Source organism: Puma concolor, chromosome A1, assembly GCF_028749965.1.
Source record: "Puma concolor isolate L17-30 chromosome A1, mPumCon1.1.hap2, whole genome shotgun sequence".
NCBI classification, from domain to species: domain Eukaryota; kingdom Metazoa; phylum Chordata; class Mammalia; order Carnivora; family Felidae; genus Puma; species Puma concolor.
Genome location: NC_141667.1, coordinates 150,748,328 through 150,770,337, shown reverse-complemented (window position 1 = coordinate 150,770,337; position 22,010 = coordinate 150,748,328). Strand labels below are relative to the sequence as shown.

The 22,010-nt window shown below is 44.6% G+C and overlaps 1 protein-coding gene across 1 annotated transcript in view; it reads left to right on the top strand.

Moving 5' to 3' along the window:
• Positions 1–912, top strand: part of RASGEF1C (RasGEF domain family member 1C) — an 88,344-nt gene extending 87,432 nt beyond the window's left edge. Inside the window, exon 14 of the mRNA XM_086706496.1 lies at positions 213–912. Coding sequence (XP_086562622.1) covers positions 213–237 — 25 coding nt within the window. The 3' untranslated portion in view covers positions 238–912. The remainder of the gene's footprint in view (positions 1–212) is intronic.
• The last annotated feature ends 21,098 nt before the right edge of the window (positions 913–22,010 follow it).

Here is a 22,010-nt window from a genome sequence, read left to right as displayed (position 1 = left end):
ATATTCTTATGCCAGAAAGTGAGACACCACCTCCTGCTCGTTCAGCCTATTAACACGGCCCAGCGGAGGTCAGACCAAGCCTGCAGCAGTGGGCTCTGAGGACTAAGCCAAGAGGGTTGTACAGAGCCCCTCTGGGGTGGGAGTCACCTGCCTTGCAGGGGACTGGCTGGAGGGAAGTATAATCACCACCCTGGGCATGTTTAAATCTGCAGATCTTCTATTTTGGGGAAGACGTGAGAAGCGCTGAGCAGGAGGAGGAGGAGGTGGAGGAGGAGGAGGGGAGGAAGTCAGCAGAAGCCTTCCGCAGCCCTGCCTCAGCCGGCCCAGCAGAAAGTGGAGGTCTTGGTGCTTCCCTGCTTTGCAAACCGTGACCCCACGGCCTGGCGCCCGCCCCAGCGACCACACGGCACAGGAGACCTTCCTCCACCTTTTGTGGAACTTCGGCCCCGGCAGGCCCAGGGGCCTCCTGACATGTGGGTGGCACGTGCCTCAGGGGCCCTGCCTTCAGGATGGTGGGGGTCACATTACTGTGACCTCGGCAAGGACACGGCACGACCCCCAGAGGGCCGGGTGACTGCAGTGTCGCTCTCATTGGGTGATGAGTGCCACAGGGGCTGACCCCCAGTCTGTCACCAGGTGGCCTGGGAGCCTCTACATCTCCAGCAGGCACCACGCCGCTGGCCCCTGCCATTCTGCTGATGGACCCTACCCTGTCCCCCTCCCCTGGCCCCAAGATGGGCTGGTTTCTGCAGCCCAATTCACTCCCTTTCTGGATCCTGCTGGTATCAAGGGATAGCTTTCCGGTGACAGCTGTGACACAGGTCATGGGACAGATTTGAGTCACAAAAATGACAACATGTACAGTACATTGTAAACTCTAGAGTTGGTATAAACATGTTCATACACCCTGCATATCCACGTCCACACTGTGCTTTTCACTCGTGGGTCTGGCATAAACTTCTGACAGGATGAAGGGCAGTTTCCCAGCTCGGGCCTGGGGATGTGGTGGCCATTTCCACTCTGTAGACCCCATGTTGCACTGACAGGGCCTGGTGAATGGACACCCAACAGCCCTACATGTGACCAGACACTTCTTTTATGAGGGCTGGAGGGTGGGGATGAGATGGGGTTGATGAACCTACCATGAGACTCCTCCCATTACCCGCGCCCCCACCCCACCCCCCCACCCCAGACCCTCATACACTGAGTCACGTTTCTGTGCCAGGAAGCAGATGGGCCATGGAGCTGCTGAGCCCCCACCTGGCATGTGACCAGGTCACCCAGCCAGGAAGTCAGGGAGTATGATGTGTACCTTTCACCCAGTCAGGGTCTGCTGGGGAGAGGGGGGTGTGTGTTAGGGTTCACTGACCCACCCTGGCCAGTCTCAGGCCCTGCTCAGTCCCAGACCTGGCTGTCCTGGTGGCATGGACTTGGGTCCCATCTGAGAGGGACAGGCAGAGACAATGCCACAACATTTCCAAGTGCCTCCTCTCTGGGGAATTCTGCCCAGCAAACCCTGGATGTCAGCAAGGCCACAGAAGGCATGAGAACATAAGAGTTGGGCAGGATCTGCTCTTTGCCCAGCCCAGCACACCCCCTTTTCATCCGAGACCCCAGAGAGGGCAAGTAGTGCAGGGAACAGAGCAGGGATGGGCTTTAGCCAGCAGCCAGGCTCAGGCTGCCTCCCTGCCTCATGCCACATCCAGCCCCTGATGGGGCCTCAGGGAGCCCTGGCTAGAAGCACCTCGCTCCCTCACTCTCTCGCTCCCTGGTATCTCTTGGGCAACATTAGATAGGACATGCAGACATCAGCAGGGACCGTCCCTGCCTTCTGATCACACTGAGTCCTGTATCAGAGGCAGGAAGCAAGCATCACAGGAGTTAGTGGCCTCTGAGACACATGATGGCAGGTCCAGGGCTGGTGCCCATGAAGCTCAGGGAGGCCTGTTCAGGGTCCAGTGCCCACCCGAGAAGGTTGTGTCCTACCCCCGCCACGGGGAGACAGAACACTCTGGACCCCAGCCCTTGCCAGTCACCCAGCTCCATCTCCTGGTTCCTGAGTGACTTGGTGCAGGGACCTGTGAGGAAACCCCAGAATGCCAAGCTTTGGGAGAGGCCTCGGGGCCCAGGGTTCCAGCTTCTTCTCCAAAGCCAGGCGCCCAAATGCCTCCCCACAGCCATGCCTCCCTATAGCCAAGGCCCAGCTCAGTCCTTGCTCTCTCCTGTTCAGAAATGGCAGCAGCCTCTCCCCTACCAGGCTGCAGGGAACATGAGGAAAGGACATTGGAGAAAGCGGAACAGCACCACAGTTGCAACTCCAGCGGTTAGACAGGAGGTAAATCAAGCTTGTCGGTGCAGGTAGAGGGTGGGCTGACCATTCTGCCCCCACGCTTGTGGTCCCAAGGCAAAAAACACTCCGTTTCCTGTTTTCTGTGACCTTGTGCATGCTGTTCCCCACCTTGTCAATCTAGTCAGAATGCAGCCTCTGGGGAGGGATTCCTGACATGCAGCTCTGTCTTCATGCCTGCTTCCACCAGCCCCTCAGTGGCTCAGTGCAGAGTGGGTGTTGGGAGGATGGCAGGGAGAGGCTGGGGCTCACCCCATGCTGGGCAGGTGAGAAGGAGAAAGGCCATGACCAGCCCCACAGAAAACGCAGGGCCTGAGGAGGCTCAGGCCAAGTGTGTTTGTATCTCAGGTTCATCCAATAGGCCCTTGAACCTGCTGGGTCGAGGCCCCAGTGCAGCGAGGAGGAGGCTTTCTCTGAGAGACCTGCCTGGCAGCCCCCAAGGTGAGGATTGTGGTGGCCCTTCTCCAGGTGCAACCTCAGAACCCCAAGAGGGATGGTGCCTTGCTTACAGCCTCCCAGATGGTTCTTTTGCTGCCTCCAGGACTCATGGCCCTTCCCCATAGAGACCCTTTCTGTCCTCCTGCCGACCTGGCCTCAGTCCTTACAGTTGGGTTAGATGGCCCACAGGGGCTCTGAAGGGCGGGGCCTCCACCTGTGAATCGAAGGTCAGCATCATAGGTGGCACCCAAGACTGATGGCCGTGAGGCTTGGCGCAGTGCCAGGTGGGTGACACGGACCCCCAACACACAGCCCAGGGTTTGAAGCTGCCCAGCTCGTCCACAAGGCAGGCATCTGGGCCTTGGGGCAGCCAGCAGCCAACAGCCCCATGGTGCCCAGGAGGCCAAGGAGAGGGTACAGCCATGGTCTCTTTCTAGTGCTTTTTCCCAGAGCCCTCCAGAGAGGGCAAAGTGGGGGAGGACAAGAAGATATCCCTGACTGGGGTTTGCTTCAGAGGCCCCTGGGCCTGGCTGAGATTCAGAATCAATCACAGGGGATCCATGGGAGAGCTGAAAACCCTGACCCCACATTGCTGTATCACTGAAGATGCATCCCACTATCCCCAACCCCCCACACTTCCTGAGGTGAGGGCGTCTCCATCATGACCAGCAACTTATTCCAGTAACTTAGCCACATATAGGCTTCTGCAGAAGCCTAGTTATCCCACCCAGCAGCCCTCCGGGGCAGGACCCCAAGATATGACCCCAGAGTGGTTCTCAAAGGCGTGGCCAAAGCTGTGTCAGAGGAACCCACAGAAAACCCCCTGTTCCCTTCCTGGGCTGCCAGCATGGCCCCTGGTCCTTTGAACTTCTCAAGCAGCCAACAGACCTCAGGCCATTGCACCCCCCACCCCGGGCCTCCCCACACACTGCAGGGCTCACGTGAGGTTCTTAAAGAATGGGTACCCCCAAGCAATGCCCCAGTCTCTAACTCTCAGTGCTGGCACACCCACTGATGGGCCAAGGGAGCAAGAAGCCAAGTAACTCAGTCAAGAACCAAAGCCAGGGAGTGCCTCAGTTGGAAGCTTCATTTCACCCAGAAACTCAAATGCTTCTGTCAAAGTGCCAAGCCCCAAGCCTGGCTCTTTACACACAGCCTAACAAACCCCCCAGGTGGGTGCTTTCACCATCCCATTTGGCAAGTGACAGAGACTCTGCCCAAGGACGATCAGCTCACAGGGATGAGGCCTGGGCTTACCAGAGTCCATCAGCCTCCAGAGCTCGGCTCCCGAGGGGGCGGAGGAGATCCAACTAGCAGCCTAGGCTTGCTGCAAGCACAGACACAGTGACAAACGTCTTTCTTCCACTCCTGCCTCTTCCTTTTATGGACAGTATAGGCCCCCTGGTGCCCTTGGGGTTTCAGGAGTGACCTGGAGTATCTCATACATGTGCAAGGCAAAACCTCCCGCTGCCTCCACCTACCTTACTGCGCACACCCCTCCATGGGCCCTGTACTGGGCAAAGTCACGCATAATGCCCAGCAATAGAAGACTTCAGATCTCCTTCCCCATTATGCAGCCCGTTGTCACCAATATGCATGCTGTGAGGCTCACATCCTGCAGCATAGCATCTTCAGTGAAAATGACCCCATTTTCACTCCCCAGGACCCAGGTGGGAGCCCTGGGGCTCTGGGCCAGGAGACAGATGCTTCAGGAAGACCCTGACACATGCACAAAATACCTCTCAGCCAAAACTGTGCCCTTGCCCATGGCTGAGCAGGGCGCCTAACAACATCTTCCTTTGGCATCCAACCCTGGGCCTGCAGGCAAGACCAGAGAGGTGGGAAGATTAACTGGAAATTAACAGACCTGAGGCATGAGCCAGAACCCTCACTATTGACCAATGGGACCACTAAGAGAACAGTTCAGCAAAGAGTGGGGAGCAGAAATCCAGCACATCAGGGGTGGAAAGCAATGGCAGGAAAAGCCAGCAGAGGCCAGACAGTGAAAGACCCCCACAAGGCAGACCAGGAGATTGAAGTTTATACTGCAGGCTCTGGTAGCAAGGGAGCGGGTTGGGCATTGAAGAATTTAAGGGAGCCATGTCATGGTCAATTTGATATGTCAACTTGACTAGGCCATAAGGTGCCCAGGTATCTGGTCAAACATTATTCTGGGTGTGTACCTGAGGGTGTTTCTGGATGAGATTCACATTGGAATCTGTAGACCGAGTAACATAGATTGCCCTCCCCAATGTGGGCGGGCCTCATCCAGTCAGCTGGAGGCCAGAAGAAAACAAAAGATGGAGGAGGGGAAAATTTGCTCTTTGCCTGTCTTCTGCATTTGGATTGGAATTTACATCATTGGCTCTCCTGGGTGTCCAGCTTGCACACAGCAGATCTTGGGGCTTCTCAGCCTCCAAAACTATGCAAGCTAATTCTTTTCTTTAAATGTTTATGTATTTATATAGAGAGAGAGCGCGCACACATAAGTGCACACAAGAGCGGGAAAGGGGCAGAGAGAGGGAGAGAGAGAATCCCAAGCAGGCTCCGTGCCTGGGCGCAGGGCTCGATCCCACAAACCATGAGATCATGACCTGAAATAAAATCAAGAGTCGGATGCCCAACCGAGGCACCCAGGCTCCCCGTGTGAGCTAATTCTTTATAATAAATCTGCCTGTCCATCTATTTGTCATTTATCATCTATCTTTCTATATACCATCTATCTATCTATCTATCTATCTATCTATCTAACTACCTATCTCTCCTTTGATTTTTCTGGATACCCCAACTACTACAAGGTGGAACTTGGTCAGTTTTAGAAAGATCTCTTAGAAAGATACCTTTTAACTCAGTAATTCTACTTCTGTAACTAATCCTAAGGAAAAAATCCAAGATTAGCACAGTATTTGCATAACAGAAAAGTAACGAATGGTTACATTATTCCTGTTCCTAGGGCAGAGAGCAGGTGGATTGAGCTCCCCACCCCAGCCCATCCCAGCGCCTGGAGAGCCCCTACCTGTTGATGAGCCACACCTGAACCTTTTCTTGGAGTCCAAGGGGGAGACTGGCACATTCACCTGGCCTCAGCGTGCACATCTGATGAGCTAACAGTGGAGGGCTAAGTGCTACAATAAGTTTAGTGCAGCCTAGCAATACAGAAAGCTGTTCTCTTTTTTAAAATGTTTATTTACTTATTTTTGAGAGAGAGAGAGAGTGGGTGCATGCAGGGGTGGGGGGGAGAGGAAGAGGGAGAATTACAAGCAGGCCCCACGCCTTCAGCACCATGGCCAACGTGGGGCTCAAACTCACGAACCATGAGATGGTGACCTGAGCCAAAATCAAGAGTCAGAAGCTTAACCAACTGAACCACCCAGACGCCCCATGCAGAAAGCTTTTCAATCAATTTATTTACTCCTATTGCTTTGTGGACAGTTACACCCTATTTATTTCAATAATGATTTTCCTATTTGGATGAGAACATAAATAAAATACAGCCATGTAGAGCCAAGTTTGGTTTAAATTACGATCTCTTAACGCTAACCTACATAACCTCTCTGTGTAGGGTCTGTCTTTAGAGTTAATCATTGGATCTCACACACCACAGTGCTTAGCAGGATGGCCTGCTAGGACATGATGCAGGTAAAAGAAGAAGGTGGGCTGGGCTGGGTGTAGGTGGCAAAAGGTGGCCAAATTTGGGACATATTTTGAAGGTAAAGCCAACAGGATTTGCTGACGATGTGCAGGTCAAATGTGAGAGCCAGGGAGAGGTCAAAGCCGACTCAAGGGTTTTTTGGTCTCCTCTCTCTGGAGAATGGCAGGGGTGGGGTGGGAGGATACTGAAAATTCTAAGCTTCTAATCAGGGTTTGGTCTTTCTGGTGACCAACCTTCAGCCAGGAGCCATCCAGACTCACCTAAATAGAACAAAAGATGCCCCTAGAGATCTAATCACTTAGGAATTTACAAGGGTTTTAGAAGCTCTGTGTCAGGGATGGGGTCAAAGGCCATATATCAAAACAAGACATATTCCTAGTATTCTTACCACTGAGGAAATTACAAGTGTTTCAGGAGCTCTGTGCCAGGAACCAGAAGCAGAGACCAATATACATTTTCTGTCATCTCACACTCATTCATGTGACTAGCACACTGGTTGGGGGGATGACAGTAAGGTTGAGCTCAGCTGAGACTATTAACTGTAGCACCTATGATTGTCTTCTATGTATGATTAGCTCAAGACTGCTGAGAGCATGTCAGTCTCAAGGTAATCAGGCTGGATTGCTCCACAGTGAGGGTTCCAATAGGATAGGTAGAAAGTGCCTGATTTCTTATGACCTAGCCTCATAAGTCCCAGAATATTACTTCCACTGCATTCTGTTGCTCAGGTGGGTTCTAAACCCAACCAACGTGCAAGAAAGGAAGAGGAACAGATTTTACTTCTTAATGGAGATACCTTAGTGTTCAGGGTAGGAAATAATTAATGATGGACATCATGGAGACAAATTACCACAAATAGAAATATCCAAATTGAAGTAGAGATTTTTTTAATAAAATAAAATACAGAAGAGAGTGTAAGAGACATGTGGAACACAAGAATGAAAGTAAACCATGAGAGTTGGAGTCTTATAAAGTGAGGAGAAACAAATGGAGCAGAAGCAATATTTGAAGAGGTAATTCTTAGAATTTTCCAAAATTAATTAAAGACATCAAAGCACAGATTAAAGTAATGCTGCAAACCCCAACAAGATAAATACAAAGAAAACCACACTTAAGCGCATTATAGTAAGAATGGTCAAATCAAAGAGGGAAATGTAGAAATCTTAAAAACACCTTAGGTAACATAGAATATGTTACCTTTAAAGAAACAAAAATAAGATTGATGACTGACTTCTCAACAGAAATGATTCAACATCTTTAAAACATTGAAACAGGGGCACCTGGGTGGCTCAGTCAGTTTAGTGGCTGACTCTTGATTTCGGCTCAGGTCATTATCTTGCAGTTGGTGAGTTCGAGCCCCAAGTTGGGCTCTGTACTGGCAGTGTGGAGAATGCTTGGGGTTCTCTCTCTCTCTCCCTCTCTCTCTCTGCTCCTTCCCCCACCCCTCTCTCTCTCTCAAAATAAATAAATGAACTTTTAAAGAAATAAAAAATAAAACATTGAAACAAAACAATTACCAACCTAGAATTTTATAGTCAAATAAAATGTGCTTCAAAAATGGAGCAAAATATAGACTCTTAAAACATACAAAAACTGAAAGAATTTATTGTCAGCAAACATATCATAAAACCTAAAATTTAAAAAAAGTTCTTAAAACAGAAAAAAGCTGATCCCAGAGAGAATTACAGAATTGGAGAAAGGAATAAAAAGCACAAAAAGGGTAAGTATCTGGGTTAAAATTAATGTATATTGACTGAGTAGTGACTATACAAACAATAATGGCAATGTCATGTGGTGTCTAAAAATACATGTAGAAATAAAACACATACCAATGTTATTGCAAAATCCAGGAAGAGTCTATTGAATTGAAATGTTTTAAGCATCTAAGATCAATAGAGAAATGGTAAAAAGTAATATTTTGTGTTAGAAAATTGTAAAAAGTACAAATTGCTTGCATTTGTAATAAGAATGCTTACTGTGGTTTCTAGGTTAACTACTAAAAGAACAATAAAAGAAGTATAGCTAACTATAAAATGAAATAATCAGAAAGATTTAATTAATCCAAAAGAAGTAAATAGAGAAGAGAACGAGAAACAAAACAAGTCGGCCAAAGAGAAAAATTAATAAGGTGGTAGATATCAACACAAGTATACATTAAATATTAATTTAATTAAATATGAATGAACTAAATATTCCAAGTAAAAGATCACAACTGTCAAATTTGATTTTTAAAAATCAAATGCTTAAAAGAAATAAACCTTAATATAAGGACCCCAAAAGGTTGGAATTAAGATGGTGGACAAAGATATATTAGGCAAATATTCACCAAAAGAAATTTAGTCTAGCTATACTAAGGAGAATTTAAGGCAAGAAGCACTAGTAAAGGTAAAAAGAGACATTATATAATGTCTAAATCCATTGAGGCTGCTATAACAAAATATCACTAACTGGGTAGATTACAAACATCAGAAATTTATGCTTGGGAAGTCCAAGATCAAGCACCAGCATGATTACCTTCTGGTGAAAGCCCTCTTCTGGGTTCATAGCTGGTGCCTTCTCGTTGTGTCCCCACGTGGTGGAAGGGGCAAGGAATCCCTCTGGAGTCTCTTTTGTTAGACGTTAATCCTATTTATGAGGATTCCACCCTCATGACCTAAGCACCATTCAAAGGCCCCACCTCATTTTGGGGGGTTAGGATTTCAACATATGAATTTTGAGGGGACACAAATATTAAAACCATAGAGATATAATAATAAAGAACTCAATTCAATAGCAAAATATCATAATTCAAAATATCTATGAACCCAATAACATAGCTTCAAAACATATTAAGGGCAAACTTGAAAGAACCAGAAAGAGAAATAATAGAAGTCATAGAGGAATATTTTAACATACCTCTGTCAATAGTTGATAAACACATATGTAAGCTTGCAAGAAACTAAGAGAAATCCCCCTTGTCCAACCCTTAGGGGAGTGCCGTTTTAGATTTTGCTCCTAAGGTGATTCACCCCCTTATTACTTATTCCAATAAAGCATTCCTAGAAATAGAAAAGAATAAAACAAAACATTCCAATGGAAAAATGGCCAAAGAATGAATAAACATTTCATACACAAAAAAGGAGAACAGAGGGGTCCTTAAATATATGAAACAATGCACATTTTCATGCATGATAAGAGAATGGCTAATTAAAGTCACACCAACATAAGATTTTTCACCCATAATATTGGCAACATGCTCTTGACCAACTTGTCAAGTCTGTGGGGGAAACAGGCACTTACATTAGTCTTCTCAAGCTGCCATAACAAAAAAACATAGACAGAGTTGCTTAAACGGTAGAATTTGTTTTCTCACAGTTCTGGAGGCTGGGGAATCCAAAACCAAGATGCCAGTTGGTTTTGTTTCTGGTAAAATTCTATTATTAGCTTGCAGGCAGACACCTGCCATCTTGCTGTGTGTTCATAAGATCTCTTTTTTGCACACATGTGGAAAAATAGTGCGAAAGCAAGCTCTCTGGTGTCTCTTCTTATAAGGGCACTAATACCATCAGACTAGGGCCCACCCTCATGACCTTATCTAACCCTGATTACCTCCCAGAGCTCCATCTCCAAATACCATCACATTGGGGTTTGGGGCTTCAATATATGAATGAGGGGCTGTCACAAACATTCAGTATATTACAGCACCCCATTAAGGGCAATTTGGTAATGTCTGCCAAATTTACATTGTATTTACCCTTTGAACCAGGTATCCCACTGCTTATTATATAGCGATTGTCACAGGCTTCGTTGTACCTACCCTCCAAATTCACATGCTGAATTCCTAACCTCAGGTAACTCAGAATGTGACTATATTTGGAGATAGGGCCCTTAAAGAACCAATTAAGATAAAATGAGGTCATATGGGTTGAATCTAATTCATTATAACATAAGACATAGACACACACAAGGGGAGGACCACATGAAAACACATGGAAAAGACCATATACAAGCCAAAGAGAGACCTCAGTATGAAATCAATCCTGCAGATACCTTAATTTTGGACTTCTAGACTCCAGAATTATAAAAACAATACATTTCTGTTGTATAAGTCCCTCAGTGTGTGGTATTTATTATGGCAAGCCCTAGCAAACTAAGACAGCAGCACACATACAAAATTCCAGGTATACTACTTGACTCATTGAAGCATTGTTTGTGATAGAAAAAGACTGACAATACTCCAAGTGCTCATCAAGAGGGTACTGATTAATTTAACTATGATCCATCTGTGTGGTAGAATACTATGAAGCTGTGTAAAAGGCTGAAGAAACAGTGTACTAAACATGATATAATACTAAATTTAAGAAAACAAACTGCAGGGGCGCCTGGATGGATCAGTCAGTTAAGCGTCCGACTTCATTTCAGGTCATGATCTCGAAGACTCAAGACTTCATCTCGAGGTCTATGGAGTCTGAGCCCCATGTTGGGCTCTGTGCTGACAGCTCGGAGTCTGGAGCCTGCTTTGGATTCTTTGTCTCCCTCTCTCTCTGCCCTCCCCCACTCATGTTCTGTCTCTCTCTTTGTCTTTCAAAAATGAATAAACATTTAAAATTTTTAAAAAAGAAAAGAAAAGAAAGCAAACTACAGAATACAGTACATAGCATATTTCCATTTACCCAGGCTAAAAAAAAGGACAAGGAATAAGCCATATGTGCACTTATTTGTATTTGCATAAATTATGAAAGCAGGGGCATCTGAGTGGCTCAGTCGGTTAAACATCCGACTGTTGATTTCAGCTCAGGTCAGGATCTCACAGTTCATGTGTTCGAGCCCCACATTAGGCTCCATGCTGGCAGCAAGGAGCCTGCTTGGGACTCTGTCTCCCTCTCTCTGCTCTTCCCCTGCTCATGCTCTCTCTCTCTCAAAATAAATAAATAAGCATTTTTTAATTTAAAAAAAGAAGTATAAAAGACAGAACTTTACCCAGAAACCAATAGAAGTGCTTACCTGTTTTACGGGAAGGATAGATTCCTCTCTGAAGCATGTGAATACATCCATTGTGAATGCAATGTGAGTGTCTCACATGTGAGCATATCCCATGGGAATGTATCCTGTGTGGCTGTATCCCACATGAATGTACTACTCTGACAGTAATTAGTGGTGTTCACTCAAATTTCTGGATCTCCTATTCCTAAGCCCACTGTCAGATTGCACTTCTGCATCCCCAGAAGTTAGGTGCAGGCCTGTGACTTGTTTTAGTCAATAAAATATGAGCAGAGGTGACAGACGCCATGTTCTTCCTCTTCCCCCCCAGAGATTAGCAGTGTTCAAGCAATGGAAACTCTGTCAGCCAGGGTTCTTGAGTAAGAGCTACATGGAGCGAAGCTGCCAACAATTCAGGATGAACGTGGAGCACCAGAAAGGTGTGAAAGTCAATGGGGGGCGCCTGGGTGGCTCAGTCGGTTAAGAGTCTGACTCTTGAATTCAGCTCAGGTCAACAATCTCAGCAATCTGTGAGTTCGAGCCCCATGTCGGGTTCTGCACTGACAGCTCAGAGGCTGCTTGGGATATTCTCTCTCTCTCTCTCTCTCTCTCTCTCTCTCTCTTTCTCAAAAATAAACATTTTTTAAAAAATTAAAAAAATAATAAAGTCAATGGGATTTTGGCAGTGTTACTACAACACAACCTAGCCTGTCCTGACTGATATAGTTACCTATACAAAAAATAAAATAAATTTTGAAATAAAAATAAAAACACATGCATCCATCTTAATCTAGTCAAGAGAGAGAAACCACTGAGTAATTTGTACAAGAAAAGTTTGACACACCAAGTTATTATCCACAACATGGGATTGGAGTATCAAAGGCTTGCCTGGTAAGAAGTAGAGAGACCTTGGGGTATCTTGTTGGCTTAGTTAAGCATCTGACTTCAGCCTAGGTCACGCTCTCACCATTCCAAGTTGAGTCCTATGCTGTTCTCTGTGCTGACAGCTCAGAGCCTGGAGCCTGTTTCGGATTCTGTGTCTCCCTCTCTCTCTGCCCCTCCCCAGCTCACACTCTGTCTCTCTCTCAAAAATAAACACACAAAAAATTTTTTAATTTTTAATCAAAAAAAGAGAATACTCTAAACAATATCAGAATATTATAAAGAACTTCATGCTTAAAAAAATGACATGACAAAACTAAGTTTCCCAGAAAAATAGAAGATAACAATACGAACAAGAATAGAAAAATCTGAATAGGCCAGTAACCCTAAAGTATTGAAGCAGTTCTGTATTCTGCTTTATTAATAAAAAGGCATTTCCTCATAGACTACATCTGCCAGGACTCTTTGGGTTGTGAATAATAGGAATTCAACACAAACTGGCCCCAGCAAAATTTCAGAGTCCTTTGCTCAAATACTATAGAGAACAAACCAATGGTTACCACAGGGGAGAGGCTGGGGATGGGGGGGGGGGGGGGGGGGGTGGGAGGTGGGTGAAACAGGTGATGGGGATTAAGGAGTGTACTTGTTGTGATGAGCACCTGGTGATGTAGGAAATTGTGGAACCACTGGAACCACTGTACTGTACACCTGAAACTAATGTAACCCTATGTTAACTATATTGGAATAAAAAAATTAAAATAAAATAAAATAAAATAAAATAAAATAAAATAAAATAAAATAAAATAAAATAAAATAAAATAAAATAAAATAAAATACAGGAAAATGCAGCTCAACTGTGGCTTGAGGACTGCCTGCACTGCAATGCTATGGGAGCTTGACCTTTCTTCTTTGTCTGGTTCCTCTCTCAGGCAGGTTTACCCCATGTAGGTGGACATCATAGCCCCTCCTCTCCACTGTGGCTCAAGGCTGACCCACCAGGAGCTTGGCAATCCCCCTTTCCAGAAATTCCAGCAAGGATCTTGGAACACCCCCTTGTGGACCGACCTGCAGCACATGCCTACCTGGGGCCCTTTGCTGGCCTATAAGCAAGGTTGCATCATGACTTTTGCAGACCCCAGGCACTTCTGCTTTTGTGGGTCCCTTCTTCTATAAAATATACCTTTTTCATTTCTTTAATATATACATTTTAAAGTTTATTTATTTTGAGGAGAGAAAGAGAGAGAGAGAGAGAGAAAGAGAGAAGGGGAGGGGCAGAGAGAGGGAGAGAAAGAGTCCCAAGCAGGCTCTGAGCTGTCAGCGCAGAGCCTGATGTGGAACTCGATCTCACAAACCATGAGATCATGACCTGAGGAGAGATGAAGAGTCAGATGCTTAACCAACTGAGCCACCCAGGTGCCCCTCTATAAATCTATTTTATGACTGCCTTAGTATAAAGACAAATATAATCTTGGGCCCCTACATTTTAAAAGAAATTAGAACATTTCCCTGAGTCCCTGGAAATATTGATGGCCCCAGACACTGTGCCTAGGGGTGATTTTGCTTCGCCAGGCTGGGGCCATGGGCTCCCCTTGAACCTAGGGAGGCAGGGCTCACCCAAAGTACATGAGCCAAGAGTGAGAGTGAAAGTTCCACAAAGAAAACTCAAGGGTCTCTCACCAGAGGTCATATATAAAGAGGTCCCTGCTGGCAAACCAGAGATGAGCCAAGGCTGGGCACAGCTGAAGAGCTTGCGATCCTTCTTGGATCCACGCTTCTGGTGCCAGGCCTGACGTGAGCTGGGGTAGTGGTGCAAGGAACAAGAGCAGGGGTGAAAATATGGGGGGAAATTTAGCTTGAGCTCCAGCCTTGAGGGGTTCACAGGAAGGACCTCTTTCTCTGGAAATCTGTGCAGGAGAGTAAAACCCAAAGGCCTTTTCTGAAAATGCTGGCTGGACCACAGACCTGGGGCTAGATTCACTGATTGTTTCTTTCAGTCAACAGTCACTGAATGTCAAAACCTTCCATTTAATTGGGAGGCACAAATAGGGTCTGCAGGCTGCACTGTGCTTTGACCCAGGAGAAGGGGGACTCTCCCTGTTTCAGTCTGTATAGTTTCCTTAAACTTTGAATTCATTGCCTTACCTCTGTGTTCCTTCACCCTGTCCTCTTTATATAAAAGTGGTCATAGGTATTATGTCTACAGACATCACAAGACCAATCACACAACGTCATAATTTCCTCTTTCAATGATCATCCAGACTAGAAAAAATAGTCTAGTATATTTACCCAGACAGTTAGCATTTCTGTTGTTCTTCCCTCATTCCGTAAGTCCCATGTATGCCTCTGGTAGCCTTTCTCTTCTACCTGAAGGACTTCCTTTAGCATTTCTTTGATTGCAGTTCTACCAGTGACAAATCTCAGTTTCGCGAGACAAATCTTTATTTTACCATCATTCCTAAAGGGCATTTTCACTGGATATAGAATTCCAGATTGACAAGTATTTCCCTTGAGTGCTTTAAGGTGTTGCTCCACTGTCTTCTGGCTTCCGTGGTTTCTTTTCTTCTTTTAAGTTTATTTATTTATTTTTGAGAGAGAGAGACAGAGACAGAGACAGAGACAGAGACAGAGACCGAATGGGGGAAGGGAAGAGAGGAGAGACAGAATCCCAAGCAGGCTCCGTGCCATCAGCACAGAGCCCAGTGCGGGGCTCAGACTCACAAACCTGAGCCCAGCCAAGATCAAGAGATGGACACTTAACCAACTGAACCACACAGGTGCCCCAAGTTCATCATTTTTAGATTCCATGTATGGTTTGTGTGTATCATATGATTTTTTGCTTTCTCTGTCTGACTTATTTCACTACGCACAATGTCTTCAAGGTCCATCCATTTTGTCAAAAAAAAAAAGCAAGATTTCCTTTTTTATGGCTGAATAGTGCTCTATTCTAGATAGATAGATAGATAGATAGATAGATAGATAGATAGATGATAGATAGATAGATAGATAGATAGATAGATAGATAGATAAATAGATAGATAGATAGAGCTAGAGATAGATATAGATATATCACATTTTCTTTACCCATTCATCTTTTGATGGACATGTTGGTTGCTTCCATGTCTTGGCTATTGTGAATAATGTTGCAGTGAACATGGTGGGGGGCAATGCAGATATCTCTTCAAGATACTGATTCCATTTCCTTCAGATGTATACTCAGAAATGGGATACCTGGATCATTTCTGGTAGCTCTATTTTATCTATCTATCTATCTATCTATCTATCTATCTATCTATCTATAGGGTGTGAGTAGGGAAGCAACAGAGGGAGGTGGGGGGAGAAGATCTCTCCGTGCTGAGCATGGAGTCTGACACTGGGTTTGATCTCATGTACTGTGAGATATTGATCTGAGCCAAAATCAAGAGTTGGACGCTCAACCAACTGAGCCACCCAGGTGACCCTCTGCCCCTCTTTTAAAATTTAATTGCATTTTTTTAAGAACTTCCATACTGTTTTCCACAGTGGCTGTACCAATTCATAGTCCCAGCAGCAGTGCTCCATATCCTCACCCATATTTATCTCTTTCCTTTTTTCATAATAGCCACGATTATAGGTGTGAGTTGATATCCCTTTGTGCTTTGGTTTCCATTTCCCTGATGATTGAATGTTGAGCACATTTTCATGTACCTGTGGGCCATTTGTGTGTCTTTGGGAAAATGTCCATTCAGGTCCTCTGCCCAGTTTTACATTTGAGTATTTGGGGTTCTTTTCTTTTGGTGTTTGTTTTTTTGCTCTTGAATTATATGAGTTCCTCATATATTTTGGATACTAATCCCTTATTAGATGTATGTTTTGCAAATATCTTCTTCCATTCCATAGGATGTGTTCATTTGTTGATTGTTTCTTTTGCTGTGCAGAAGCTTTTAGTTTGATGTAGTCCTACTTACTTATTTTTGCTTTTGTTGCTTGTACTTTTGGTGTCGTATCAAAAATATTGCTTCAAAGACCAATGTCAAGAAGCTTTTTCCCTATGTTTTCTCCTAGGATATACGTAGTTTCGGGTCTTATATCTGGGTCTTTAATCCATTTCAAGTTAATTTTTATAAATTGTACAAGGGTCCAATTTCATTCTTTTGCATATGAATAACCAGTTTGCCCAACATTTATGGAAGAGTTTATCCTTCCCCATTGAATATTCTTGGTTACCTTATCAAATATTAGTTGACCATATATGAGGGAATTTGTTTTTGGATTCTTGATTCTGTTCCACTGATTTATATGTCTGCTTTTATGCCACTACCGTGTTGTTTTGATCACTATAGCTTTGTAATATAGTTTGAAATCAGGAACTATGATGCCTCCAGTTTTGTTCTTTCTCAGAATTGCTTTGGCTATTCAGGGTCTTTTGGGTTCCACACAAATTTTAAGACTGTTTTCCTGTTTCTGTGAAAAATGCCATTGGAATTTTGATAGGGTTTACATTGAATCTATAGATGGCTTTGGGTAGTATGGACATTTTAACAATGTTAGCTCTTACTACAGACATTTTAACAATGTCAGCTCTTCCAATCCATTAACACAGCATTCAAGATTTACTCCCTGTCTTTAGTTTTCCATCAGCTTGATTATGATGTGTTTGAGCAGAGAGTTTTTTTTTAATGTTTATTTATTTTTGAGAAAGAGAGAGAGACAGAATGTGAGTGGGGAGGAGGCAGAAAGAAGGGGAGACACAGAATCTGAGGTAGGCTCCAGGCTCTGAGCTGTCAGCAGAAAGTCCAACACGGGGGTCTAACTATGAGATCATAATCTGGGCTGAAGTTGGACGCTTAACTGACTGAGCCACCTAGGCGTCCCTGAGCGTAGTTTTCTTTGAGTTTATCCTACTGCTATTTGCTGTAAATGTTGTCTTTCATCAAATTTGGGAAATTTTCAGCCAAATTTTCTTTAATTTTTTTTCTGTACGAATCACTTTCTCCTCTCTTTCTGAGACTTCAATAGCTTGAATCATGAACCTTTTGCTATTGTCCCATGATCCTTGAGGATTCTTTTTTTTCTTCACGTTCTGTTTCTGTATATTTTTCAAATTGAATCATTTCTTGATGGTTTACCATCAAGTCCACTATTTCCTATGTCATATCCATTTTGGCACATATCCCATTCAGTGAATTTTTTTATTTCTTATTTTTTAAAATTTACATCCAAATTAGTTAGCATATAGTGAAACAATGATTTCAGGAGTAGATTCCTTAATGCCCCTTACCCATTTAGCCCATCCCCCCTCCTACAACCCCTCCAGCAACTCTCAGTTTGTTCTCCATATTTATGAGTCTCTTCTGTTTTGTCCTCCTCCCTGTTTTTATATTATTTTTGTTTCCCTTCCCTTACATTCATCTGTTTTGTCTCTACCATTCAGTGAATTTTTAACTCAGATACTGTAATTTTTTGGTTCTGAAATTCCCATTTGTCTGTTTCCATTTCTCTGTTGAGAATATCCATCTTTCCAATTTTTTCTTCCAAATGTGTTTACCTTTCCCTCCTGGAGCATAGTTCTAATAGCTGCTTCAACATATGGGTTATCAGGAGGTTGGCATCTTTTGTGGGTTGTCTTTTTACTTGAGAATTGGTCACATTTTCCTTGTTATTGGTACTTGAACTAATTTTGGGTTGTATTCTGGATGTTTTGAATACCATATTGTGAGATTCCAGGTACTATTAAAATCCTTTGGAGGATGAATTTTGTTGTGTTGGTTTTAGCAGTCAAGCAATCCTGGTTAGGTTCAGACCACAGGTTCTGTCTTCTCTTCTGTCATTGGTAGATCCAATGTCATCTTAGTTTTCAAAGGTTTTGCTTGGTGGGGATGTAAAATGGTACAATGCTCTGGAAAATAGCTTAACAGTTTTTTATAAAAGTAAATATGCACTAACCATATGACCCAGCCATTGCACTCTTGGGCATTTATCTCAGAGAAATGAAAACAATGTTCACACAAAAACTTTTACATGAATGTTCATAGCAGATTTACTTATTTACTTACTTATATATGTATGTATGCATGTATGTATTTACTTTTTAAGTTTATTTATCTATTCATTTATTTATTGAGAGTGAGAGAGACAAGAGCATGAGCAGGGGAGGGACAGAGAGAGAGAGGGAGACAGCAAATCCCAAGCAGGCTCCACACTGTTATCCCAGAGCCCAACATGAGGCTTGATCCCACGAACCATGAGATTATGACCTGAGCCAAAATCAAGAGCCAGAAGCTTAACCAACTGATGCACCCAGGCACCCCCATAGCAACTTAATTTATAATAGCCCCAAACTGGAAACAATTCAAATTCCTTTCCTAGGGTAAATTATTAAAATGAACTCTGGTGCAACCATACAATAGAATATTACTCAATGAGGAATAAGCTATTGATACGTGTCACAACTTGGATGGATCTCATAGGAATTACACTTAGTGGAAAAAGCCAATCTTGGAAGGCTATATATTGTATGATTCCATTTATATGGCATTCTTGAAATGACAGAACTACAGAAAAGGGAACAGTGTTCGTTGTTGCCAGAGGATAGAGCAGGGGATGGGGGTGGATACAAATATGAAGGGACAGCAGGAGAGGGTCTATTTGCAGAGATGGAGCCATTCTGTGTCTTCATTGTGCTGTTGATTCCACAAATCTATATATAAGATAAAATTGCATAGAACTACACACACACACACACACACACACACACACACACACACACACACAAGTGCATGTAAAAACTGGTGAAATCTGCATAAGGCCTATGTTGTGCCAATGTCAGTTTCCTGGTTTTGATATTACACTACAATTATTTACGATGTCATCATTGGGGGAGCTGGGTGAAGGGTACAGTCCTATGAATCTGTAATTATTTCAAAATAAAAGCTTTTAAAAAAAACTTAGCCATGCTGCTTTGGATCTGTTCTGCGCAGCTTGGAGGTGAGCCTGGGGATTTGTGTTGGCTTACCCACAGAATTAGGAATTCCTCCTCCGACTCTCTTCTCTCTGGGATTCACCCCACCTTCTCTGGCTCGCATGGGCTTCCTCTTAGATCTGTAGGTGTTCATGCTGCTGGTACCAGAGTGTAGGTCTGCAGCTGGGGCTGTCCTCAGGACAGGGGCAGGAGAGAAAAAAAAAGATTAAATAAAGTGAGCTCAAGAATTTCTCCCCCTCCCCCATGCTTCATCTTGCAAAGACCCCAGTCCCAGTCCTCTGGCTAGAGAGTTGGTTTCTCTGCACATTCTACCCTGGAGTTGACCTCCATTCAAAACTGGGAGACCTTGGGGCGCCTGGGTGGCGCAGTCGGTTAAGCGTCCGACTTCAGCTCAGGTCACGATCTCGCAGTCCGTGAGTTCAAGCCCCGTGTCAGGCTCTGGGCTGATGGCTCGGAGCCTGGAGCCTGTTTCCGATTCTGTGTCTCCCTCTCTCTCTGCCCCTCCCCCGTTCATGCTCTGTCTCTCTCTCTGTCCCAAAAATAAATAAACGTTGAAAAAAAATTAAAAAAAAAAAAAACTGGGAGACCAGAGAGAAAAAGAGAAACTGGGAATCTCACCCCCACGATGGGTCATTCTTCAAGTTTTGACTCTTCTCTTCAACCTTCCTGCCACTGTTAGCATGTCAGAGTTATGTATTTACTTTGTCTTGAGTTTTTAGTTGTAATCAGTGGGATAGATAGACTGTAGTGGTCTTCATCTTAACCAGCATCAGAACCCAGAAATACAACTTTCAACATTTCCAAGTGCCATGTGAGAGCAATATTAATCCCTTCATTTTAAAGATAAAGAAGTTGAGGCTTAAGGAGGTATAGCCACCTGCCCTGGAGAGGTGCCTGGGGGCTCAGTCAGTTAAGCATCTGATTCTTGACTTTAGCTCAGGTCATGATCTTATGGTTTGTGGGATAGAGCCCCATGTCTGGCTCTGTACTGTCAGCGTGGAGCCTGCTCGGGATTCTCTCTCTCTCTCTCTCTCTCTCTCTCTCTCTCAAAATAAATAAATAAACATTTAAAAAAATTACCTTATGGAATAGGCATATGGAATGGAGTTTGCAGGAGAGGGCAAAAAGGAAGCAGGAAGTGGAAGGACAGAGTCGTAGGGAAAGAGAGGACGAAAGGGAAGAGAAACAGAAGAAGAGGCAGAGAAGGAGAGAGTAGGGAAGTCGAGGTGGTCTCTTGCACATGGGTCAGAGCAGCATCAAACAGCAGCAGCTCTGTACTGAGAGTACCTACACACAACTCACCCCCCTTTACATGTATCCCTTTCCTCCATGAAGTTAGTGCAAGCAAAGCTCCAGCCTAAGCGATGATGTAATCCTAGCTCCCTTTCCGTCAGGGCTCAGACTTAACCCAATGAGCCTTGGCATTTCCTTGTTGACCTTATTTGTCCAGGGGTAACTGGGCAGGTCACCACAATTGGCTGAAGATGAGGATTTTTATTCTACAGTTGAGGGAACGCATTCTGTCTCCCCACCCAACAGGAACAAGGAAATATGTTGTTCCAGTTACTGCTGGCATCCTTCAGCAGCTGTGAGAGATGACAGCCTGGGGATAAAGCCCACACAGGATAGCCTGCCTGGCACCTCCTTTTCCTCCAGATTTCCTTCTCAAGCGAGCCAGTTTAAGTGAAGGCTTTTGTTACTTGCAGCCCAAAGCATCCTAAGTGACCCCTCTCAGCCTGAGCTTCTCTTGGATGTGTTCCAGGAGCCACTGTCCCTAGGTTGGTGCCAGAGAACTACCTAACAAGAGCAAGCCTACCTCTGGTCATAGGTAAGGATCCCAAGTGTATCAGTTATTGTCCCTGCCCAGATCTATGTCCTGTAAGCTTGTAAGTGCATCCTTGGGTAACCCCTCTGGTGTGTGTGTGTGTGTGTGTGTGTGTGTGTGTGTGTGTGTGTGTGTGTTTTCCACACCAATAACCAATTCTTCAACTCTCTAGACACCAACTCTGACATCAACTGGGTGTCCTATAATCCAATCCAATTCTGACACTAACTACCTGGAGTTAGCATCAGGCTCCACAGGTCACAGGCTCCACAGGCTCCACAGGCTCAGTCACACAAGACTGTCCCCACTTCAGATGCCAGAGTCTAAAGTATCAGGTTCCCAGCTCACCTGTGCTTCAGGTCGACTTAGCTACAAAGTCAGGCATTCCCACAACATCCCTCTTTAAGGCTTAATATTTTGCTAGAATGATTCATAGGACTGGGAAAATACTTCACTTATTATTACCAGTTTGTTATAAAGGATACATCCAGGAATGGCCAAATGGGAAAGAAATGCATAGAACAAGATATGGGGAAGTTGTGGAACTTTCATGCCCTCTCCAGGTGCACTACCCCTTCTAACACATCAAAGTGCTCACCCACCTGGGAGCTCTCAAAATTCTGTTGCTTAGGAATTTAATGGAGTTCCAGCACATAAGCATGACTGATAAAATCATTTGGCTATTGGTGATTAAGTCAGTCTCCTCCTTGGAGGTTTGGAGGCTGGGGCCAAAAGTTCTAACCCTCTAATCATGCCTTGGTCTTTCTGGCAACCAGCCCCCATTCTGAAGCTGTCTAGCCACCAACTCCCCAACCCCACCCCAGCCATCTCACCTCCTTAGCATCCAAAAGACACTCTACCACTCTGCAGATGCCAATGGTTTTAGGAGCTGTGTGCAGGGAACCAGGGACAAAGACCAAATATTTTTTGTTTTATTATGCCACATCTT